The sequence below is a fragment of the Cebus imitator genome, unplaced genomic scaffold (assembly GCF_001604975.1).
Source record: "Cebus imitator isolate Cc_AM_T3 unplaced genomic scaffold, Cebus_imitator-1.0 Scaffold919, whole genome shotgun sequence".
Lineage (NCBI taxonomy): Eukaryota > Metazoa > Chordata > Mammalia > Primates > Cebidae > Cebus > Cebus imitator.
In genome coordinates this window covers 53,668-77,534 of record NW_016108234.1, presented here as the reverse complement: position 1 = coordinate 77,534, position 23,867 = coordinate 53,668, and the positions used below count along the sequence as shown (strand labels likewise).

The following is a 23,867-nucleotide window of genomic DNA, read 5'->3' as shown; positions in this document are numbered from 1 at the left end:
CCTGCTTGAGTAGCTCCTGAGTAGCTGAAATTACAGGTGCCTGCCTGTACGCCCAGATAATTTTCACATTTTTAGTAGAAACAGGGTTTCTCAATGTCGGTCAGGCTGGTCTCAAACTCCCGACCTCAGGTGATCCACCCACCGTGGCCTCCCAAAGTGCTAGGATTACAGGCGTGAGCCACCGCGCCAGGCAGGGTCTCACTCTTTCACCCAGCTGCAGTGCAGTGGTGTGATCATAGCTCAGTGCAGTCTCAAATGCCTTGGCTCGAGTGCTCCTCCTGCCTAAGCTCCTGAAGTAGCTGGAAGTACAGGTACCGGTCACCATACCTGGCTATGTTTTTTTTTTTTTAGAGATGGGGTCTTGCTACGTTGCTTAGGCTGCTTTCAAACTTCTGGACTCAAGTGGTCTTCCTGCCATGGTCTCTCATGTCTCAGGTCAATTTTTTTCTTTTTTAATATAGGAAAAGGGCCAGGTATGGTGGCTCACACCTGTAATCTCAACACAATGGGAGGCTGAGGTGGGAGGATCACTTGAGCTTAGGAAGTGGAGGTTGCAGTGAGCCAAGACTGTACCAGTGCACTCCAGACTGGATGACTCAGACCCTTTCTCACACACACACACAAAAAAATTGGACAAGGCCCGGGTGAGTGAGGAGTTGAGTGCATGAGTCCAGGAGTTCAGGATCAGTCAGGTTAACATGGTGAAACCCCATCTCTACACAAAATACAAAAAAAATTAGCCAGGTGTGATGGCACGCACATATAGTTCCCACTACTTGTGAAGCTGAGATGGGAGGATCACCTGAGCCTGGGAGGTAGATGTTGCAGTCAGGTATGATCACGCCTCTGCACTCCAGCCTGGGTGACAGAGCAAGACCCTGTCTTAGAAAATTAAAACATGGGTTTTTCATTGTAAAAATACTTACATGGTCCAGCTACAGTGTCTCACACCTGTAATCCCAGCACTTTGTAACCCCATTGGGTGGATGGCTTGAGCCCAGGACTTTGAGACCAACCTGGGCAACATGACAAAACCCTGTCTCTACAAAAAATAAAAAATTAGCTGGGCATGGTGGCACATTTCCTGTAGTCCCAGCTATTCGGGAGGCGGAGAGAGGAGATTGCTTAAGCCTCGAGGTTGAGGCTGCAGTGGGCCAAGATGGCACCCTGTACTTCACTCTAACCCTATCCCTCTTCGCTCTAACCCTAGGGTGACAGAGCAAGTCCCTGTCTCCAAAAAAAAATGCTGAGTGTGGTTGGTGGCTCATGCCTATAATCCCAGCATTTTGAGAGGCCAAGGTGGGTGGATCACCTGAGGTCAGGAGTTCAAGACCAGCCTGGCCAACATAGTGAAACCCTGTCTCTACTAAAAATACAAAAACTAGCCAGGTGTGGTGTCAGGTGCCTGTAATTCCAGCTACTCGGGAGGCTGAGGCAAGAGAATCGCTTGAACCTGGGTGGTGGAGGTTGTGGCCTAGAACGGGTCTAGAACCAATTCTTAAAACAGTGTTTGAACTGGTCCACAGCTCTAATTTTTCATGAGCTACCATTTCTGAGGCCAATATAAACTTCATTTCATGTTCCCCATCTCCAACAGGTGGGCATTAACTACCAGCCACCCACAGTGGTCCCTGGGAGAGATCTGGCCAACATGCAGCAGGCCGTGTGAATGCTGAGCAACACTGTGGCCATCACGGAGGCCTGGGACTGCCTGGACCATCAGCTCAGCCATGCACACCTTTGCAGACTGATATGTTGGGGAGGGCATGGCAGAAGGCAGAAGGGGAGTTCTTTGAGGCCAGCGAGGATCGATCTCGCAGCTCTGGATAAGGATTATGAAGAGGTGGGCGTGGATTCCATAGAAGCTGAGGCTGAAGAACGCAAACAGTGAGGGGAGGGTGCAGCAGGCAACCATCCCTTTGTATTCCCCACCATAACCTTAGGAAAGCTAATTACCTATTAAAATTTCTGTATTGCGATATTGTTTTTCTCCTGTGTTGTACTTTGACAGATTCCTCCTCCAGATAACCTTCTTTTTCCAAGTGCATTTCTATGGGAAAAATTAAAGATCTGTTTTCTTACAGAAATTATTAAGCATGTCAGTATGTTTAGTAATTGCTTTACTCCCCTAATGGAGGCTTCAAACCACTTGACTGAGGGAATTAGGAAAAAATGCTTAATTTTACCTTTTTTTCTTTTGAGACGGAGTCTCACTCTGTCGCCCAGGCTGGAGTGCAGTGGCGTGATCTAGGCTCACTGCAGCCTCTGCCTTCCGGGTTCACGTGATTCTCCTGCCTCAGCCTCCGGAGTGGCTGGAACTACAGGCGCATGCCGCCACACCTGATTATTGCTATCATTATTATTATTTTTTTTTTTTTTTTAAGACGGAGTTTCACTCTTGTTACCCAGGCTGGAGTGCAATGGCGCAATCTCGGCTCACCGCAACCCCAGCCTCCTGGGTTCAGGCAATTCTCCTGCCTCAGCCTCCTGAGTAGCTGGGATTACAGGCATGTGCCACCATGCCCAGCTGATTTTTTGTATTTTTAGTAGAGACGGGGTTTCACCATGTTGACCAGGATGGTCTCGATCTCTTGACCTCATGATCCACCCGCCTCGGCCTCCCAAAGTACTGGGATTACAGGCGTGAGCCACCGCGCCCGGCCTCATTATTATTATTATTACTGTATTTTTAGCAGAGACGGGGTTTCACCATGTTAGCCAGGATGGTCTCGATCTCCTGACCTCGTGATACACCCGCCTCAGTCTCCCAAAACGCTGGGATTAACAGGCGTGAGGCACAGCGCCTGGCCTATTATTTTACATTCAAACCTTCGGAAGTCCTTAAACGGAGTGGCTATTTTCACTGAGTCTTAGGGGAAGAGGTGAGGGCTCAGGTTAGGAGCCCGCCAGGTCATGTGTCCAAGGACTCCGCAGGCTGAGCACAGTAGCTCCCGACGCTGCCTTTCCACCAGCATCCTCAGCTTCTTCCGGACTCTGTCACGCCCCGAGGGTGGCTACAATGAAGCCTCCTGCCCGGCGCACGTCCCCAGTGTAGTCAGGGGCATTCCTCGCCCTCCCTCAAGTCCCCTGGTACTCGGCAGTGAGTGCAGGCTCTGGTTTCTGTCGGGTTCTCTTGGGCAAGCGTCCCAGGCCCGGTTTTCTTTCTTCCGTCAAGTCTTTCCGAGGCGATCTGTCGCCCCTGCGGCTTTCGAGGTTCCCAGGGCACTGCCGCCTTCCGCTCCCGGGCCGACCCGTACACTGGGACCGCTCCATTGTGCCCGGGTGTTTACAGAGAAGAGTGAGCCCTGAACGGACGAAAGAGAAGCCCACGTGTGTGACCGCACTGGTAGTCTGGGAACGGAGACGACGCAGGTGCGACTAGAACTCGCACGCTCGCACCGCCTCCGAATCCAACTCACGAGGACTTCGCCCCGCCCCGCCCTACGGGCGGAGCACCGCCGACTTTCCAGTCTCTATGGTACCAACTTCCGGCGCGCGCCACCCCTCGCGAGACTTCGGCGGCGCAGCAATGGCCAGATCGTGAGTGCCGCTGACGGGAGTCTAAAGAACCGGCTGGGACGGGGTCGGGCGAGAACAGGCCGGGAGCCGGGGGAGACTCGACGGGTCAGACCTCCCCCCTCCGGGGAGGAGCGGCGGCTGAAGGCACGAGGCTCCTCTGGATCCCCAGACAGCCGCTCACGACTTAACTCCCGCCTCTTCCCTAGATGCCGCGTCACTGCTCCGCCGCCGGCTGCTGCACACGGGACACGCGCGAGACGCGCAGCCGCGGCATCTCCTTCCACAGGTCGGCGCGCGTGCGCGGGCTGACGTGCGCATGCGCTGGTTGCTGCTCGCCTCGTTGGGCCGCAACTGCGTAGACGCTTCGCGCCTTTCTCGGGTCCTGAGGGGCCTTGAACCTGTGGGTGGGAGGTGAAGTGGGATGGTCCCGGCGGGACCAAGTGCTGTCGGGAAGGGGAGAACGGGAAGTCTAGCCTTGGACCTGCCCCGCTCTGACGCTGAGCAAACTGCTTTTCTTCTCTAGGCCTCCATTGCCTCGTCTGTGCCCGGGCGGGTGGTGCTTGCCCGGCGGGGTCGCAGGGAGGTCTCGTGGCGGCGCGTGTTGGGTCTGCTTTTCCCCAGCGGGGAGCTTGGGCAGCATGAGCCCCGGGCTGCGGACAGTCTACTGCTCACGGGTTTGTGGCTCCACAGACTTCCCAAGAAGGACAACCCGAGGCGAGGCTTGTGGCTGGCCAACTGCCAGCGGCTGGACCCCAGCGGCCAGGGCCTGTGGGACCCAGCATCCGAGTACATCTACTTCTGCTCCAAACACTTTGAGGAGAACTGCTTTGAGCTGGTGGGAATCAGGTGGGCCTCCCTGCCAGCCAACATTGGGGTAGGAGGTGGGGCTTCAGGCGGATTGGGACAGCTGCAGGTCCTGGAAGTCCCTTGAGCAGCCTGCCAGGCAGGCCGACCTGCTTCCAAGGTTCCCAGCTCTGTACAATGAAACCCACCCCCAGGATCACTGCCAGTGACACAAGGGAAAAACATGAGCCTTTCCAGAGAGTATTCTTCAGAGCCCCAGTCCTGCCAGCGAGTCCACAAATGAAAGAATTCTTTTTGGCAGGTCAGCCCAGCTCTGCTTGTGCAGGCTTTCCACACACCTCGACTTTGAGGAGTACTGCAGCGAAGCGATTGGTGTAGCTCTAACTTGGCATCCCCGAGACTTACTGTTTGCACGATGCTTTCCAGCCTCCCATGGCGCTAGTGCTGGGGAAGCTGTTCCGGGGTGCTGGGGGCAGATTGGCTTGGGGAGGCAGCACTTGCTCTCCAGCTCATCTGGGCTGCTTTTCCCCACAGCGGGTATCACAGGCTAAAGGAAGGAGCAGTCCCCACCATATTTGAGTCTTTCTCCAAGTTGCGCCGGACATCCAAGACCAAGGGGCACAGTTATCCATCTGGTCCCCCTGAAGTCACCCGGCTCAGGCGATGCAGGAAGCGGTATGTGGTACTGGTGGGGAAAGCCCCACTCCCACCTCTAGGCTGAGGGACTGGGCTCTGGGTCATCTGCCAGCAGTCTAGCCCGACAGGGTTCTTGCTGCACAGAACCTGTGGATCAGGTTTGGGTGCTGGGGGGTTAAGTGGGCTGGTGGAGTGGGGTCTGGCAGGCCCTCAGCCTAGCCCATTAGTCTCTCTCTTCCCCCTTACCAGCTGCTCCGAGGGCCGAGGGCCCACAACTCCATTTTCTCCACCTCCACCTGCTGATGTCACCTGCTTTCCTGTGGAAGAGGCCTCAGCACCTGCCACTTTGCCAGCCTCCCCAGCTGGGAGGCTGGAGCCTGGCCTCAGCAGCCCCTTTTCAGACCTTCTGGGCCCCCTGGGTGCCCAGGCAGATGAAGCAGGCTGCAGTGCCCAGCCTTCACCAGAGCCACAGTCCTCCCCGCTCGAGCCACGGCCAGTCTCCCCCTCAGCCTACATGCTCCGCCTGCCGCCACCCGCCGGAGCCTACATCCAGAATGAACACAGCTACCAGGTGGGCAGCGCCTTGCTCTGGAAGCGGCGAGCTGAGGCAGCTCTTGATGCCCTTGACAAGGCCCAGCGCCAGCTGCAGGCCTGCAAGCGGCGGGAGCAGCGGCTGCGGTTGAGACTGACCAAGCTGCAGCAGGAGCGGGCACGGGAGAAGCGGGCACAGGCAGATGCCCGCCAGACTCTGAAGGAGCATGTGCAGGACTTTGCAATGCAGCTGAGCAACAGCATGGCCTGAGGGAGGGGCTGCTGGACTGACCGAGGGGCTGCCCAGCAAGGCTGCAGCCTCCTTCTCCCTCAGAATCCACCATACCCACCAGGTGCCATAATAAAGTGGATTCTAGAAGGAGGCCCTGCTGTCTGGCTCAGCTGGGGGCTGGAGCCCCTCTGGGTACTAAGCTTGCTACCCCCAGACAGGGGCTGCAGCTCCCAGAGGGCTTAGTTCAAGCCCTTCACCAGGGAGAGCAGAGAGCCTGGCTTTCACCCCTCAGAGCTACTGGTAAACCGGTAGCAGCCAGCCAGTGCAGCTCCATGTCCCACAGGGTTTTCTGAAGGGGCAGGATGATGTGAGTAGGGGCCAGGAAGGCAGTTCAAGGCACCCTTTCCACGGGATCTGAAACAGCCCCAACTTAAGCCAGCCAGCCCCTTTGAGAACACTCCTAAAACCCGGTCCAGATTCAGTTCTCAAACAGGTGCATGACAGGCTTCTGTCCACAGGCCTCATCTGCCTGGTGGGTAAGCAGGGCAACCCCCTCGCTGCTCCCTTCACTGCTGTCTCTATTTGAAAAACGGACAATGACAATGATCAGCCTCCTGGGGCACGCCAGCAAGTAGTGAAGCCCCAACAAGTGACATTTCTAGTCCCTGGAAGTCTGGGAAGAGGTGGCTAGAACTTGCAGACAAGCACTTGGGTCCTGGTCTCAGCATCCTTTTCCTTCAACTCCCAGAAACCTGGAAGGCCTTGCCGCAGCTGAGATTCTCAAACAGCTCCGTGCGTGGGATGATTCTCACTGTGAGTTTGGCCTTTCCCTGCCAAAGAGCACAACTGAATTCATTTTAGTCCCAGAAACTGCCACAAAAATTTTGTAAAATTTGCTTTTTAGGACCCTTGGCATGTAATTTCATTTATTCACATCAACATCATGTCTAGAAAAGACAATTGAGGGTTCAGTGACGGGGTCAGCATAGAGCAGGGTTTGCAGACTAGTTCAAGGAGGCTTCTGGGCTGGCCCCTCCAGGAGGGGTTTGGAGGAGGCTGCCCTGTGGGAGTGGTAAGAGCCACATCTTGTGGAAACTGGGTAGGTGGTTCTGTGGCCCCACTGAGTGACTCAACATCTGGCCCACTTGGCTGGCTGCCCTAGCCTGCACTCCACTTCCATGTGTTGACATACCCCAGCCACAGCCCTGGGCGTCTGTCCTCACCAGAGGGCCTTTTGGCTCAGCCTCTGCCCCTGCTCCTGCCGTCCCTTGTTTGCCAGCTCATCTTGCACCAGGCCACTTCCTAGCCTGCAGGCTGCCTATGGATTTCTCCTGTTAGCTAAGCAACTTGCCACTCAGGGCCCCCCATCCACGTGCACACAGGCAGAGGAGGAAAATGAACTCTAAAGCCAAAAAAGAGCAGGTCATTTCCCCAAGGTGAGCTGTGGCTTCATGGCAGCCATGACAAAATAAGGAGTCCTGGAATCCTCTTCCCAGTAAGGGAGTACTGGTTCCCCAGCATCAGAGTGGACTCATGTGGCCCTCACTAGGGCAAGAGGGCAGCCCACCTTCCACAGCAGCCAAGAGCACAGTACAGGGGCAAAAGGGCAGGAGCCCACTCCAGGATTCCCCAGGGAGGGGCCAGCCTGGAGGCCTCCACAGCTCCTCTCCCCATTGTGACTGGGTCACCCCAGGTTGGGGAAGGAGTTGACAGCATGGCTAGAGACAGGTAAGACCAACTAACCTACGTCTGGGGGTCTGCCAAGCCATGGGCCACACAACCAGTCCTTGGCTGCAGGAGGGCTGAGGGGCTGAGGCCAGCAATGGTGGCCAGGCCAGCAAGGTGTATATGGTAGGTAGCACTGCTGTGGCTTTAATGAAGGCTTATCTATGACAGAATACTCAGTGAGGGACACGGGGGACTTTGCTGGCTTCTCGGCCCAGCCCTGAGCCCTGACATGCACACAGGTGGGCTGGGATCCTTCAACCCCTATGAAAATCAGGCCCGGCCCAGCCCAGCCAACCTGGGAGCTGACCTCAGGGCCCTTCACTCCAGGATTCACCTCAAGTCATGTGAGACCCACATGCGGTCCCCACTCAAGTTCCGGTGGGAGGAGCCCCTTACATGGATCTCAGTGAGGGTGGGCAGCGCAGGAATAGCCCAGACAGATTCCCTGGTGCAGGGGCAATTCTGCCAAGCCTCCTTCTGCATGTTGGAGGGGCCTTGGTGACAGGCCCCAGTGCCTGGGTCCACAACATGCCCAAGCTTCGGACGCCAGGCCGAGCTCCACAGGGTGGGAAGCCCATCTCTCCCCACTTCTGGTTGGTGTCCCCATCACTGAGCCGTGACCTTGCACCCACACGACACCAGGAGAGGGTGCCAGCAGGGGAGGAGGTCTGCTTCATCATCCGCTCCCTGTGGGACCTGTGTCCTCAGTGAATTGAGGCATCTGGAGCCACACATCCCCTCAGCTCTCTCTGGAGGCTCTGGGCACCCTGACCCTTGGCCTGGCAGGTGCACCCACTCTGCCATAGGCACGTGTGTGGCTAGTACAGTCTTCTCAGTGGGCAGGGCAGGCAGGCATGGCAATTCTTCACGCTGGGTAGGCGCCACAGGGTCTCAGATGTCGGCGCCCAGCTCTGCACACTGCTTGTCGGAGATGTGGGAAGCCAGGGAGTCTATGATATCCAGCAGCAGCTGCTGGCTCAGCAACCGCAGCGTGGGCAGCTTGGAGACCTGCAAGGCAACCAGGCCAGAAGGAGATGGTACCAGATCCACATAAGGGCCAGCGTGGGCAGCAGAGCCCTCTATGGCCCATCCTGCTCAGGGCTCAGGCTGGTCCTGAGGACGGGGCTAAGTGCGGCCAGTTGTGAGCTACTCTTATTTTGCTCACTCCCAGGGCCCACAACTGCAGGAGACCACAGAGCCTGGGCACCCCTCCCTGCCCAGGCACGGTCACTGCCAAGGGGAAGCAAGTCCTGAAGGGGAAGCCAGAGCCCTGACCTTGGTGAACTGGTGCACGATGATGTGCAGGCAGTGCCGCTTCATGTCCAGCGCCTGGGTTTTGTCAGCTGCCTCCAGGATCTGCAACGGCAGGGACCTTGAGGCGCTGCCCCTTTCACCCCCGCTCAGTAGCAGCTGCAGCCATGGGCACAGGGCTGGGGGGCTACCTGCAGCACGTTCTGCACTGTCACATTCATCTCTAGGTTTTGCTTGCAGTACGCTTGCAGCCGGTTGTTGTAGAAGCCGTAATAGTAGGGGGCCGCAAACAGGTAGCTGGGGCCTGGTTAAGGAGCTGACCAAAGGAAGCTGGTCCACCCACATCACCCACACCCTCCCAGGGAAGGACAAGGAGGCGCGCAGCTGGAGTCCCAAGCTCACCAGAGGCCAGGCTCCAATCCAGCCCAGACGCCAGCGGGCACTCTAAATGGATTCTGAACTGCTTAATGGGTCAAAGGTCCCATTCAAGATCCAAAGAAAACCATAAATCCCCTCCCCAGAAAAATACTGTCTGCACATCTGCAGTGCTGTTCCATGGCCTTGCAGGCCTAACAGGCATCCTGACCCCCCATGTTCAGACCCCTACTGAAATGACTTAGGAGTAGCACCACATCTGTGCTCAACTGTCACACAAAGAAATGACCCACCCCATCCTCTGGGCAATTGTGAGGGTCAGGAACCCACTGGTTCCTCCTGGCTGCAGACCCCTCCCTGCCAGCTGCCACCTGCTTCAGAGAGCACCAGGCCCAGCCCCAGGCACCAGCAAATCCTCTGGAGGGAGGTACTGGGCCCAGATCACCCAGCCCAGATAGTACAGCAGGCCTCAAAGCTGCCCAAGGCAGGTGCTGGGACCCATCAGTGGGGACCTGGGAGCTCCCTGGGGCACGAGGATGCAGCGAGTCCTCAGGCGGCATGTTGACCTCGCCGTAGTAGATGTAGCGCAGCATGGACTCGAAGGCCTGCCTGCTGGGCACCATCTCCCCGATGGAGATGTTCACCTGCCCATCCTCGGGCATGAAGGACCGGAACATGGCTTCAAAGTAGCTGCAGACAGCGAGTGGAAGACACCCGGCTGTCAGCAAAATGAAGACACCATTCAGGCCCGCCCTCCCCTCCTATCCAGCCCTACCCACCTGGAGCGGGCGGCCAGGATGGCCTTGTGGGCCGGCCGTGGGTGCCCATCCAGCAACAATGTGATGTCACAGAACTCTGCACCTGCCCCCTCTAGGTATGCCTTCATGTCCTGGATGAGAGACGTGCCTGGGGGTGGGAGGGACCCTGAGCAGGTACAGCCTGGGATTCTGGCCTCGAGGCCCCACGGCACTACCTTCCTGCACATCTGCCCATGTTGCTTCCCTAAACAAAACTTCACCCAGGCAGGAGGCTTCACTCTGGCCCTGAGGCACCATCAGCCACATTCTGTCCTCCCTCGGCACCCCACACAATCTACCCCCCAGCATCTCATCTTCCACCCAGCCTGCTGTGCCCCCTTGCTGCCCTCATGATCAAGCCCCCTCCAGGCCCACCGCATGGCCTCTGGTGTCTGCAGATGTCACCAAGAGCCAGCAACTGGGGTCAGCACAGGCCCAGGGGGAGCTGGGGGAATGAAGGGGCCTATGACATTATAAGCAAAGAGAAGTCCGGAGATTGATCACTGTGACTCTGGGCCATCAGACCTGACATCCCAGCCCAAAAGAGGAGCCCCATGTCTACCCCCAGAAATCAGCTCAGGGAATTCCAGCTCACCAGGACACAGCCCACTGTGGCAAGCCCCGTGGGTTGGGGGCTTCTGCGTCTATCTGTTTCTGCCCTGTACCCAGGAAAGCACTCTGGGGTCCCATGGCACCCACCCCAAGGGCCTGGCAGGTGCTATGGCTCCCAAATCTCCTGTCACAGATGAACACCATCACTCCCAGCCCCCAGGAAAGGGGAATGGGGCTTCCTACCAATGTCCACCGGCTGGTCCGAGGGAGTACGAGGGGGCGGCTGCTGCTTCCGCCGCACAATCTCCACGATCAGTGGGGAGGAGAGGCGCTCGAACTCCTTCATCATGATCACCTGGTTGAAGTGGGACTCCTTCACCACGAAGTTCAGACAGTGCTCCTGGGCAGACAGGCATAGGCAGGCAGGCGGGGGGGTCAAGCCAGGGCTTCAGGCAGGGTGAGGGACTCACGGTGGTTGGCAGGGAGGGGGCCTAGGCCTGAGCACACCCCACCCAGCCCTGGTCGCGCTGACCCCACCCCACACCTTGAGTTGGCTCAGCTGCAGCCGGGCGGCACTCTCGCACACGACCAGCACGTTCTGCAGGTCCACAGAGGCCTCGATGTACTGGCGGCACAGCTGCTCCAGGCGGCACAGCTGAAAGCTCAGCGCCAATTTGTACACATCCATGATGAGCAGCACGTCCTCCACGTGGCCTGCGCCCCAGAGCCCCCCGAGTCTCAGGGAGATGGGGAGGAGAGGGTGGGGCACAGGGCCCAGGGCTCCCCCCATGGAAGAGTGTGGGTTGGGGCCACCAGGTGGGAACAAGGTCTCAGAGGCCTCAGATGGCATCCAGCTGCAGTGATCATGAGTGATGAGGTTGACCGCAGCCTCCAAGCCTCAGGGGCCCCATCAGTAAGGCAGGGTTGGCAGCACCCACCTCCTGGCTCTGCTGCCCACACCCCAACCCACACCAATCCTGCTCCACCCCCACCCAGGCGGACCTTTCCGTGGGTATTTGATCTTGTCGGTGTAGAGGAACTGCATGAGCACCTCGAAGGGCCGGGCCTCGGCCTCCCGGATGGCCACGTGCAGCAGGGGTGGCCGGGCCCCACCCGCAGCCATGCTGGGGGCCTCCCTGGGAACTGGGGTGGCCTCCTGCTCCAGCTTCTGTGGGGAGAAGGGAGCTCAAGGGCACCCCAGTGGACAACAGGCATGGCTGTCAGGTCAGGACAGGGCAGGTGAGCACCTCACCTGGGCCAGCCTCTCCCGTGCCTGCGTGATCTTCCTGCGAAGCCAGCGGCTCCGCGCTGTGACAATGGCTACGTGGCCCTGCACGCACTCCTCCTTCTGCACAAAGAATGATGCATGGGCAGAGGGCAGGGGACCCTCACCCCAGAGAACAGAGACCCGGCCGACCAGGGTCGGCACCAGTGGGCCACCAGCTGTTCTTCTGAGGGCCGAAGTTCCCACTGCCCGGGCACAGCAGGCAGAGCAGGGCACAAGGACAGGCACCCACCTCACCCAGCACAAACTCCACGTCGCAGAACTGACGGCTCTCCCACAGCCGCCCGTAGTCCTCGTGCAGCGTGCATTTAGGATAACAGGAGAACTGCAGGAGGGGCCCAGTGAGGCCCAATGTTGAGGACGGCAGGGTGGCCTCAGTACAGCCACGGAGGCTGACCCTGAAGTCCCTACCTGGCCCATGCTGACCCTCAGGGCCCAGGAGGCAGATGCGCCTTGAGGAGAGGAAGCAGCCGCCACCCCGCCCTGAAGCGATGGCCTGGGTTCAGCCTGGGCACCTGCAACTGTCCATGGCCCCATGGCAGGTGAGGGCTCCCCCACCAGTCCCGCCTTCGGCTGGGCCCCAGTAGAGTTCTGCTGCCTCCACTCTGCCTGGACCCATGTCCGCAAGCTGGCCCCCACCAGCACACCCCAATCTCCTCCAGGAAGCCGGCCCTGACCTCACTGCGGCTGTGAGTCCCTGCCCTGACCACTTGCTCCTCCAGGCCTGGGAAGGGGCTGTCAACACAAGCCACTGTCAGCCCTGGGTCAGGCTGTGATGGCTGTGAGGCTCCAGTGCTGAGCCCAGCTTGGCCTGGCTCCCTCCACTGCCTCTGCCACGAGCCCCAGCACCACCCACCTGCCCCACTGTGCACAGAGGCTGCCCACTCTAGTGCCACCTCAGCCTGCCCTCAACCCAGAGGGCTCCTCCCAAGGCTTCCATCCTGCCAGGTATGGCTCTGGCAACAGTCTGGGTAAGTCCCGCCGCCCCACTTGGCCTGTTTCCCATCATGGGGACCTGTCCACCCAGCTGGCCCTACAGGCCCACAGGCCCCACACCTGGAACCTGTACATCTCCCCGCTGCGGATATTGTTGTCCACCGTGCCCCCGAAGATGTACATGGCATCCGAGATGACAGCGGCCGCATGGAAGAGCCTCCCGCTGGGTAGCTGGGGGACAACAAGGCAAGGTGGGATGGGAGACAGAGCCTCCACAGTGGAGCCGGTGCAGCCAGGCAAGGGCAAGGAAGTGGTACTTCATGGCCATGAAGGGCCAGGGGACAGGATTCCCAAGGGAGGAGGGCCCTGGGTACAGCTACAGACACAGGCAGGAGCTGGTGCCCTTGCGGGCAAGTGGGGCATGATGAGCCATGGAGACCCTCAGAGTGGGCAGGGCACTTGGGCCAGTGTGTAGCACCGACCCCAGAAAGCTGCAGCCTGGCCAGCTGGGCGAGGGCTCCCAGCCCTGCATCTCCTTTGTGGCGTGACCCCAAGCAAGTATTTCTCTGGTCCTCAGTCTCCCCATGTGCGAGAGGGGCTGATCACAAGACCTGCTTCAGGGGATGATGGAGTCTTAATGAAGGTCCCAGCCTGTACCTCCGAGGCGGGCTGGGTGGGCTGCTTGGCTGAGGTGGTGCCAAAGTCCAGGCCAAACATGTCTCGGGACTTCTTGAAGCCACCCCGCTCCTCAGAGGTCAGGGTGGGCACCTCCTCGGAAGCACAGGCTCGCTCGGGCACTTCAGCGCCACCAACCTGAAAAGGAGAGAGACTTGGGCATGAGACTAGTCGGCAAGAGCCAGGTAGGTGCCCAGAGACCCCCACCATCCTGGCCTCGATGGCGTGCTGCAGACCCTTCCCGGCCAGGGTGGGCTTCCCGGGAAAGGTCTGCAGCACAGCAGCCCCATGCAGCCATGGTGGGGTGTGGGCGTTAACCCCCTGTAGACTGTGGGGCGAAGCCAGGGCTAGAGGCTGGGGCAGGTGTCCAGGGCTGAGACCCAGGTGTCCTGGACTGGCTCCCAGTAGCTGTCTGGAACCCCAGGGGGCCCTAAGGCTATGAGGAGCTGGGGGGAGCGTGGGAGCAGGGTAGGAGCCACTGGAGTCCAGCCAGCGGTCAGGACCCCCTTGGGAACTGTCACCTCGCTGTCAGAGCTGGGCTGGACAACCTCCCAGGTCTGGAAGTCCACATCATAGCAGTGCAGCTCATTGGGCAGGGTGTTGTCGGCTGCACCCCCAAACACATAGAGGTGGCGGTCAAAGGCCACCATGGTATGCCCGTAGCGCCGCTGTGGGGGTGGTGGGGAGCCCCGGAGCAGGTGTTCAGTTGGGATGCGTGTCCACCTGGGGGTACACAACAGTGAACCAGTGCTGGGCCAGGGCTCCTGCTCACCCTCTGGGTCTCCCCACTACCCTCACTGGAAGGTCCTCACTGGGAGGTCCCCCTGCAGCCCCTACAGTGACTAGCCCGGGTCCAGAGGGAGGGCCTAGACACCTGAGCTGAGCACCCCTCACCCCATCCAGCGCTGGCACCAGCCCTGCCTGGCTCCATGCAGCCCACCTCAGGGTCCTGCCAGAGTTCCCCCTCCCCCCATGAGCAGGCAGCAGTGACGGGCAGGAGGGTGGCATCTGACCCGCCAGGTAGTCCTGTTCTCTGGGGAGTGAAGTTGTGCAGAGACCATCGCAGGTCACTGCCTTCACGCTGCCCCATCAGACCAACAACACAGCTGAGTTCCCATCCTGGGAGCTGCCTGCACCCCATATCCTGATGCTGCTACAGCACCTTCTACCCTCCAGGATTCTCAGCACCTCCCACAAGTCCTCTCTTTTGCTATGTTAGCTGAAGACTTCAGAACAGATCCTGGCCTGGCAAGGCTATGCCATCTGGCTTCATGCTGAGCCCCAGGCCCCTAACAGGTTCCCTTATCCTGGGGTGCCCTGCCCTTCCTCCCACACACCCCCAGCCTCCAGGGAAGCTCCCAAGTCCCTCCCCAAGCCCCCTGCACCTGCAGCTCACACTCCTTGCGCCCTCTCCTCCAGCCCCATTGCAGGGGTCAAGGGCTGGCCGGCAGCCAGGGGCAGCACGGGCCACAGCTTTCAGGGTTTGCAGGCCCCTCTGGGCTTCTGTCATCATTTGAGATCTATGCAGGCCGCGTTTGTTACTGGTGGCACTGACTAAGACATTCACAGGGAAAGAGACATCCTTCACTTTCAGAGGGAAGCCTAGCCAGGGGCCTCCTCACCAGGCCCTATCTTGCTAAGCTGTAGCCATATCCTGGGGGCCTGCCAGGGGCACCACACATCCCTGCTCTGGGCTGTAACCTCCTGTTGTTTGCAAAGCTCAAAAGGACAGTTACCGTGGCCACCAGGTGCAGGGGACATCCTTCATATTCAGAAGGATTCAGGGGCACTGATCATCCTCACCCAGCCCCGCTGGCCAGAGGACTCACGTCTTGTCCTTGAATTCAAACTGGAAGAGGTTGTTGGTTATCTTGGCCCCGCTTTGCCCAGAGAACACAAACATCTTGTCCCGGCACACGGCCACAGGGAAGTTGCAGCAAGACGGGGGGATCTCACCACTCTGGGCCACCTGCAGCGGGAGAGGGCAGCTCAGCCCAGGCCGCACAGGGCCCGCTCACATTTCACCACACTCAAGACTGCCGAGATGGCAGTGCTTTTATTCTTGAAACTTCCGCAGATGAAGGTTCACAGATTCATTTGTTTTGGAACAGCTCATAGCCACCTCAAGGGGCCCAGCTGTGAACAGCTGAGGCTACAGTCATCAGGGTTAAATCATCAGGGGCTAAACTCATGTTTTTCATGCCCGGAAGACTAAGAAAAAAAATTATGAATAAATAAATAAATTCCATGTTTCTAAAGGGGAAAGCAAGCCCAGGGGGAGCTCCAGGGAGCAGCAAAGTAGGCTGCCTTTGCTGCACTGAAATAAAGGGTGGATTAAAGCAAAATCACATCCCTCACACGTGGCGTGCTGCCTATCCAAAGCCTTGAGTCACTGTGCAGCCACAGTGAGGAACTGGCCGTGAAGGCCTGCAGGTCGCCAGGAAGGAGAGTGAGGCTCAGGTCAAGGCTGGGCTTTGTAAGGGGAAGAAAGCAGCCTCGACCCTGTGCCTGGCTCCCGATGCCCCCCACCTCCCTCCACCTGCACCCTGGCTCCCCACGCCTCTCACCTCCTCCCAGCAGGTGAGCTCTCGGTCCTGGAGGCCAATTGTCCACATGTCATTCAACCTGCATTAGGACAGACCAGTGAGGACCCCTTGGGTTTAGCTGTCAGGCTGGATCCACTCCTGGCTGGAAGGGATGGCTACAGGGAGGAGCCCTACCCCCACACAGGATAGGAGACTTGTGCGGCTTTCTGTGATGCTGAAGCTTTGGGAAACAACCACATGCTACTTTTGTAATCAGAAAAAGAGCAAAGCCAACTTTCTAAAATAAGGAAGAAAAGGCCTTTGGCCTGGGCAAGTACCAGGGCTGGGCCTGAGCCTGGGCACCGCCCACCCACCCACTGACTTAGCCCCCAAGGGCAATTCCTGGCTGAGAACCCTCACCTGAGAAACTCAGGTAACCACGGGGATCCACCCAGCGGCTCTTACCTCCATCTGCCCATCCTCCTCTTCCCCCAACCCCCTCCCGAGAAATCCCCACACAGAATGGCACTCAATATCCACCAGGCAGAGCTCTCCCAGCCTGAGCCCTCAAATGCCAGGACGGCCTGCTCCGGGTCTCCATGCAGTTGGAGGTGCGGTACACAGGCCGGACCACCACCCACCTGGCATTGCCATCATAACCAGCAAAGATCCACAGCTTGTCACTATACACTGTGGCCCCGTGGGCTGACCTAGCGACTGGCAACCTGAAATGCAAGGGAAGAGGGGAGGGAGTGAGGCTGCCCAGCGCTGATCTGAGCCTCCCAGCACGTGGCCAGTGCAGGGGCCACAGCATGGCCACATCTGCCCGACACTGGGGCTTCAGGGCCTCCACAAAGCACTGGGAATAAGCAACAGCAGCAGGCAGCTACAGAGGCACAGAACCTTCTCCTCGGTGCCACCAAAATGTCAAAGGAGGTGCCTGAAAAGCAGGACCCCAGAAACGCTATCAGCAATACATTGGGTCTTTTTTTTTAATTTTTTTGTGACAGGGTCTTGCTCTGTCTCCCAGGCTGGAGTGCAGTAGGGCATTCATAGTTCACTGCAGCCTTGAACTCCTGGGCCCAAGTGATCCTCCCACCTCAGCTTCCCAAAGTGCTAGAACTACACATGTGCACCACCACACCCAACCCATTTGGGTCTCTTCTGAAAGGAGGGAATCTAAGGGCTGGGAGCAGGCCATGTACAGCTGCCCCCGGGGGATCCCACCAACCCCAAACTACCTGCTACAGCATGCCTTCAGGGCCCTCATCTGGGAGGCAACAGGGGGCAGATCCCAGGTCTACTGACACCCAGGACCCAGCCTGTCCCAAATGTTTCTGCAGTTTCTCACCGTCCTTCAATTTTCCACTCCGTCCACTGGCCAGTTGCAAACTTGTATTCAAAGAGGTCATTTTTATTCTTCAAATTAGAATTGGAATAAATGTCCCCAGTATAGCCCCCTGGGTAAAGAGAGTAAGGAACCATCAAACCCAAAGGCAGGATTTAAGGTTTCAAACTTAAAAGGAACCCTCAAACCCAAAGGCAGGATTTAAGGTTTCAAATGCTGGGAGATGGAGCAGAATCTGGCCCCACTGAAAATTCATAAGCCAGGATTCCCTCCACAAGCCCCAGAAGCATATACTGCCTGCCTGCCTGCCTGCCTCTGTGCTGGGCTCTGGGGACACGGAGATGAGCAGGACACTGTTTCCAGCCATAGCCCAGTCACACAGAAAGACACCCAACCCTGTGAGCTCAGGGCCGTGAGGGCAAGGGGTCCCAGATCCAGCACGGAATTCAGAAGACTGGCAGACAAAGCCAAGGGTGGACAGAGCCCCGGCTGTGCACTGCCCGAGCACAAAAGGTCCAGGCTTGCAGAAGGGCAGGGTATCTGTGGGCCTCACGGCGACACAGCCGCTGGGAGGGAAGAGGGTACTTACCAAAGACAAACATGCTGCTCCCGTAGACAACGGCCGAGTGGTGGTAACGGGGGGCCGGTGGGGTCCCAGTGGTAAAGGCCCTGAAGTAGTGGGCACAGGGATGGTGAGGGTCAAGCGGGGGTTACCCATGAGGCATGAGATCCACACCCCCACAGGGTGGCCTTGCCACCCCTGTGCTGCCTTTCTTTCTTTTCTTTTCTTTTTTTTTTTTTTTTGAGACAGAGTCTTGCTCTCTTGCCCAGGCTGGAGTGCAGTCGCATGATCTCGGCTCGACCTCCACTTCCCAAGTTCAATTGATTGTCCTGCCTCAGCCTTCTGAGTAGCTGGGATTACAGGCACCCACCACCATGCCTGGCTACTTTTTTGTATTTCTGTAGAGGTGGGGTTTCACCGTGTTGGCCAGGCTGGTCTTGAACTTCTGACCTCAGATGATCCACCCACCTCAGACTCCCAAGCTGCTGGGATTACAGGTGTGAGCCACCTCGCCTGGCTACCTTTTTGTATTTTGAAGGTGATACCTGTCTCATTATAGAAACTTAAAAAAAAAATCGAGGCCAGGCGTGGTGGCTCACGCCTGTAATCCAAGCACTTTGGAGGCCAAGGCGGGCAGATCACCAGCGGTCAGGAGTTCAAGACCAGCCTGACCAACATGGTGAAACCCCATCTTTAGAAAAAAAAATAACCAATAAGGAAAGAAAAAAACAAAATAGGCACTAAAAATCATGCAAATTTCCATTACAAGAAAACCTCTGGCAACACCTTGAGGTCTTCCCTGAACACCTCTCTGGTGCATATTTATGTTTCCATGGAATTTGTTTAAATGGAATCAAGTGGTAGATATTTTGTGAACTGCTTATTCTGTGAACTCACAGAACGTGACCAGGTCCTTACACTACTCTAGGACCATCCACATTCCTGCTCTCAGCAGCAGTGCGGCATCCTACAGCACAGGGTCCATCAATTTCATTTAATACCTACCAATCTAACCATCATCTATCTATCTACCTACCTACCTATCATCTCATCTATCATCTAATCTATCACCTATCTATATGATCTATCTACCTATCCATCATCTATCTACCTATCATCTATCAATCTATCAACTATTGTCTATCATCTACCTATCTATCTTTCTTTCTTTCACCTATCTGTCTATCTTTGTTACCTGGGCTGGTCTTGAACTCCTAGCCTCAAGGGAACTTCCCTCCTCAGCTTCTCAAAGCATTAGGATTATAGGCATGAACCACTGCGCCTTGCCTTTACATTTTATGTACTGAATCCATTTACACTACTTACCTGAGGCTACTCCTTTTCTGAGTTTTATACTTAAGCAACTTTTGACAAATAATTGTGAAGCCTTCAGAATGATTTTTAAAATTAATTTGTAACTATTAGCCATGTTACAAAATCAAATGTGAGAGAAATGACATAGCAATTTCTGTACCCATACTAGCGCCAGCCTCGGGGCAGAGGTGGGCAGCCCAGAAGGGTGCCACCCTGCGTGCCCAGCTTAGCAGCTGAAGGTGGTAGGCAGTCACTTGATCTCCTCAGCCCTGACAGGTTGGCTCTGGGTGTGGCATCCCTGGGGCTGTTGCTTGTCTCCTCCTGGAAGCTTCTTTCTAGCTTCCCATGATGAGTGAGACTCTGCTAGCAACCAGGACTCAGCAACATGCCACCGTGTTCTAGGAGGAAAGGAAGGGCCCTAGAGTACGGGGCCACCTACCTGCACCAGGAGCAGTCTTTCACATCGAACCGCAGGAGGTCATTGAGCATGGTCTTCCTGAAAGGCAGCCAGAAAGAGGGTGGCATTAGTCAGGTCTGCTCTGCAGGGACCCCAGAGACGGGCACTGCATGTAGCCAGGGTGGAGTAGGGGGCTGATTTGGGCTGCATCACTAACCCAGCCAGACAACCAGCTGATGCCCAAGAGCAAGACTGCTGACCACAAAGGAGGCTCCCCAATTGATGTGGGCACCAGGGCTGCCTCACAGGCAGCCACCAGCCTGCCTGGGTCAGGACCAAAGCATGAACGTGGCCACCTGGAGCCCAACCAGCAGCTGACGTGAGGGGATGAAATGACCCAAAGGCTAGAGTCACCCTCATACCTCACCCCAGCCTCCAGAACCCCTATTCACACATCCCAGTCCCCTTTCTCTGCGGCTGTACCCCACAATGCAAGTGCTTGCCCATGCCTCAGGGGAGGCCCTCTGCGTCTCTCTGATCTTCCTGCCACTTCTTTAAAAAAATTTTTAAAGGCCAGGCGCGGTGGCTCACACCTGTAATCCCAGCACTTTGGGAGGCCGAGATGGGTGGATCACGAGGTCAGGAGTTCAGGACCAGCCTGGCCAACATGGTGAAACCCCATCTCTATTAAAAAAAAAAATTTAATTAAAAAAAATTTTTTTTAAAGGCTGGGCATGGTTGCTCATGCCTATAATCCCAGCACTTTGGGAGGCCAAACTGACAGATTACCTGAGGTCAGGAGTTCAAGACCAGCCTGACCAACATGGTGAAACCCCGTCTCTACTAAAAATACAAAAATTAGCTGGGTGTGATGGCACACGTCTGTAATCCCAGCTACTTGGGAGGCTGAGGCAGAAGAATTGCTTGAGCCCGGGAGACAGAGGTTTCAGTGAGCCAAGATCGTGCCACTGCACTCCAGCCTGGCGGACAGAGTGAGACTCAGTCTCAAAAAAAAAAAAAAAAGAGAGAGAGAGAGAGAGACAACGGGCTGGGCTAGGTGGCTGACACCTGTAATCCCAGCACTACTTTGGGAGGCCGAGGAGGGTGGATCACTTGGGGTCAGGAGTTCAAGACCAGCCTGGCCAACATGGTGAAACCCCATCTCTACTAAAAATACAAAAATTAGCTGGGCATGGTGACAGGTGCCTATAATCCCAGCTACTCGGGAGGCTGAAGCAGGAGAATTGCTTGAGCCTGGGAGATGAAGTCTTGCTTTACTGCCCAGGCTGGTCTTGAACACCTGGCCTCAAGCAATCTTCCCACTTCAGCCTCCCAAAGTGCTGGGATTACAGGTGTGAGCCACCGCACCTGGCCCCTGCCACTTCTTTACTGCAAAAACCAAAATAATCATGTTAAAGATACAATTAAATAGAAAAACAAATCCACTGGCCATTGCACCACCTAACATGACTGGCTGGCATGTTACTACACAGCCCTTGGGAAGAAGGGCAAACTGACAGGAGCCCAGTGCACCCTCATGCCCAGCCTATGCTGGGTGTCCCCTCACCGTCTCAGTCTGCACCACTGGGTGTGCTCCCACCTCCATTTCACAGATGGCGACAAAGCCTAGTGGTTCAAAGGCTGTGTCTGAGGCGATGCAGCCAGGAAGCCAGGAGCCTAGAAACTAGTGGTGTGACTATAATTCTCCCTCCCTCACTTGCCCCACGTGCCGCAGCAGGCCATCTTTCTTTGTACTAAGACAGTCTTTACAAAGTGAGACAAATTTGTATCCTATTTTTTGGTCACATTCCAGCAAAAATGTTTCTGTTTATTGCTACACAGTTGTCACAGAAACTACCTGCTCAGGACACGCTTGAGGATTAAGGTCCCCCATGTCCCACTTGCTGCCCTGCACTGGACACCAAAGCCTTTTCTGGTTTGGAGGGTTCTCATCAAGGCTCCAGTAAACGCCTGTGGGTAGATGCCTCTTCTTTACTTCATTCCTTCATTTGACAAGCTTTTATTAAGTTTTCTAGATGCTAGGATTCAATGGTAAAAGGAGCACAGGCCCTGCCTTGACTGAAGAGATGGATAATAACCAATATCTGTATGCCTCAGGAACAAAGGAAGACAGTAAGAGGCATGAAGGGGAGGCAATGGTCTCTGGTGGTCCAGATGGCCAAGGAAGGCCTCAGTCACAAGAAGCATCACCAGAGAGGCAGGAAGGTGAGGGGAGAGAACAGGTAGTGCACAGGCCTGAGCAGGGGGGCACTTGGTACAATCCAAACATAACAAGGCAATGAAGCCCCAATGCAGTGACAGACTGAGGGCAGAGGAGCAGTGGACTCTCATGAGGTTGGGCTTTTACTCAGAGAGGCAGGGAGGCATCACAGGAGAATGAGCCAATGAGGGGCATGCTCTGACTTGCTCTTGTAAATGGGTCCCACCGGCTACACCCGGGGAAAGAGAGTGGGAGGAAGACAGGCTTGAAGCCCGGGCCACGCCCAGGGAGGCTTTTCTGTGCAGTCTGCAGACCCTGGTGGGGTCCTGACTACCGCACCATCTCCAAGCCAGCCCCCCAGGGAGACCTGCCGAGGACCAAGGCTGTAGAACCAGTAAGAGGCCAGCCCTTCCAGGGCTTCACTCCAGGTCCTGGGGCTGAGAGGCAGGGCTAGGACACATGGGCACAACTGGTCATGTGCAAATACTCCACCCTCTGCATAAGGAAACCAGCCACAACTTAACTGGAGACAGTTCATGTGAAAGGAGGTGTGCCCACCAATAAAACATCAGGTTGTTGCCTGATGTTTGCGCAATGTGGGAAAACCTTCACAAAAAAATGAAAACTGCATGAAATAAATAAAACTGTGTCCTCCATACCAGATGAGGCCCAGGGAAAGAATAGTGACTTGCAGGGCTGGCCGCAAAGAGGTTGTGTTTCTTTCAAGGCTGCATCTACTCAGAACAAGAGGGACGTTTCCACATACTGAGCATGTGCTGAGGACCATGAGTGCAGGATCTCATTTAATCCTTATCACCAGGAAGGTGAGTGCAGGGAACCTCACAGATGGGGAAACTGAGGCTTAGAGGCACTAGATAACATCTGAAAGGACAGTAATGGAACTGGACAGGTCCAGTCCCTGACCATAGTGTTTCTCCCCACCTGGTCCAAACACTGATGCTCAGACTCACTCACCCATTGTCTCCACCAAATACATAAATGGCATCTTTATAGGCCACCACTGTGTGCTTGCTGCGCCTGGAAAGAAAGGAGTGCAGGGAGGTGAGGACAGGACCCTCCTGGGGGGCACCCAAGGAATGGGACTAAGCAGAAAAGCTGCCACAGAAGTTAGATATCATCTTTCAACTGCTAAGATCCATAACTGCTAATATAACACCAATCATCCTGCAAGTGAGGACCCCTGACACGGCTCCAGGACTCTCTGGACTCCTCACCCCAGCTCAGAGCACCTGGGACCCCAGCCCAATATCCACAAACACAACTTAGTTCTAGTACCCTGCCCCGGGTCATCGGGCTCTGGAACTCCCTCAGAACCCTCTCCCCTGCCCTGAACAGAGTCCTGTACAGCACCACCCCCCGCTACCAGAATCCTCCCCAGAACGCTACGCCCCGGCCCCACCCCTGGACCACGCCCTGGGACCCTTGCAGGTCGCCCCTCCTGCCCTCAGGACCCACTGAAGCCCACCGTACCGAGCACCCACGAATTCGTCGCAGGGCGGGAGGCGCCGCCAGCGATGTACTGTTTCGAAGGGCCCGAAGTTGAGCGTCAGGTACTCCACACTGTCCGAGCAGCTGTGGTCGAAGTCCACGCTCGGGGCTACCTTAGACCGCGCACCGCCTGCCAGGCTCCCAGCCCCGATCTGGCCCCCAGTGCTGCCCGGTCCAGCCATCCCGGGTCCACGCCGGATCCGCCGCGCTGCCTGCAGAACTCGCGGCCACCGCCCCGGGCCGCCTAAAGGAACCACATTTCCCGGCGAGCCCTGCGCTGATGGCGCGGCACTTCCGGCCAGCGCCGCGCTTGGGGCCTTTCGCTCTTCCCTACAACCCTAGAGCTGGCCAAGAGACCACGGGCGAGTGCAGGGTTGGTTGCCTCGCGGCGACCGTGGAACTTTCTGGGGACTGGCGCTGGGCTGTCCCTTCTAGCGAATGCGGTGTCCCGTCCCCAACGCCTCGGAACTGCTCTTCCCCGGTGCCTCCCAGGCCCACACCGCCCGAAGACCAGCGGTGGGCTCGCAGTTCCCAGCATGCCCTGTGTCTGGGCGTGACTCTGGCCTGGATCGTCCGCCGCAGTTGGGATCTCACATGGAGGGTTCCGGGCTCGCAGCGGCCTCTGCAGGCGGCTCAACGCTCCCTTTGCTGCTAGGGCCCCCAGCCCTGA

The 23,867-nt window shown here is 56.9% G+C and overlaps 2 protein-coding genes across 4 annotated transcripts; one reads left to right on the top strand and one right to left on the bottom strand.

Moving 5' to 3' along the window:
• The first annotated feature begins 3,488 nt into the window (after positions 1-3,488).
• On the top strand, positions 3,489-5,873 carry THAP7 (THAP domain containing 7). 3 transcript variants are annotated; one of them, XM_017520958.2, is made up of 5 exons: positions 3,489-3,540; positions 3,726-3,805; positions 4,210-4,365; positions 4,858-4,998; positions 5,209-5,873. In XM_017520958.2, the coding sequence occupies exons 2-5, from the start codon at positions 3,726-3,728 to the stop codon at positions 5,759-5,761; spliced, it is 930 nt and encodes a 309-aa protein (XP_017376447.1). In that variant the 5' UTR covers positions 3,489-3,540; the 3' UTR covers positions 5,762-5,873. The 3 variants fall into 3 exon arrangements, with proteins under 3 accessions (XP_017376447.1, XP_017376446.1, XP_017376445.1); XM_017520957.2 differs by lacking the exons at positions 3,489-3,540; positions 3,726-3,805 and adding exons at positions 3,812-3,919; positions 4,043-4,113; XM_017520956.2 differs by lacking the exons at positions 3,489-3,540; positions 3,726-3,805 and adding an exon at positions 3,812-3,919 and having other exon boundaries at positions 4,043-4,365.
• A 753-nt stretch (positions 5,874-6,626) lies between these two features.
• LZTR1 (leucine zipper like transcription regulator 1) lies at positions 6,627-23,849 on the bottom strand. Its single transcript, XM_017520943.2, has 21 exons — positions 23,180-23,849; positions 22,664-22,726; positions 19,510-19,566; positions 17,784-17,863; positions 17,198-17,306; positions 16,488-16,571; positions 15,889-15,946; positions 15,151-15,290; positions 13,843-14,044; positions 13,304-13,459; positions 12,767-12,877; positions 11,943-12,035; positions 11,678-11,773; positions 11,428-11,593; positions 10,970-11,139; positions 10,669-10,825; positions 9,856-9,982; positions 9,617-9,766; positions 8,893-8,998; positions 8,726-8,806; positions 6,627-8,458 (listed from the first exon to the last, which is right to left on the bottom strand). The coding sequence occupies exons 1-21, from the start codon at positions 23,377-23,379 to the stop codon at positions 8,342-8,344; spliced, it is 2,523 nt and encodes an 840-aa protein (XP_017376432.1). The 5' UTR covers positions 23,380-23,849; the 3' UTR covers positions 6,627-8,341.
• Between the last annotated feature and the right edge of the window lie 18 nt (positions 23,850-23,867).

What these genes read in the sequence shown, in the direction of transcription:
- THAP7 (XM_017520956.2), top strand. Translation starts at nt 3,836, where the DNA reads ATGCGCTGGTTGCTGCTCGCCTCGTTGGGCCGCAACTGCGTAGACGCT. An exon ending in TCCTGAGGGGCCTTGAACCT is followed by an intron (nt 3,920 to 4,042) that starts GTGGGTGGGAGG and finishes TTTCTTCTCTAG; the next exon opens with GCCTCCATTGCCTCGTCTGT. An exon ending in CTCAGGCGATGCAGGAAGCG is followed by an intron (nt 4,999 to 5,208) that starts GTATGTGGTACT and finishes CCCCCTTACCAG; the next exon opens with CTGCTCCGAGGGCCGAGGGC.
- LZTR1 (XM_017520943.2), bottom strand. Translation starts at nt 23,379, where the DNA reads ATGGCTGGACCGGGCAGCACTGGGGGCCAGATCGGGGCTGGGAGCCTG. An exon ending in AAAGACTGCTCCTGGTGCAG is followed by an intron (nt 17,864 to 19,509) that starts GTAGGTGGCCCC and finishes CCACTACTTCAG; the next exon opens with GGCCTTTACCACTGGGACCC. An exon ending in GGTTATGATGGCAATGCCAG is followed by an intron (nt 15,947 to 16,487) that starts GTGGGTGGTGGT and finishes GTCCTAATGCAG; the next exon opens with GTTGAATGACATGTGGACAA.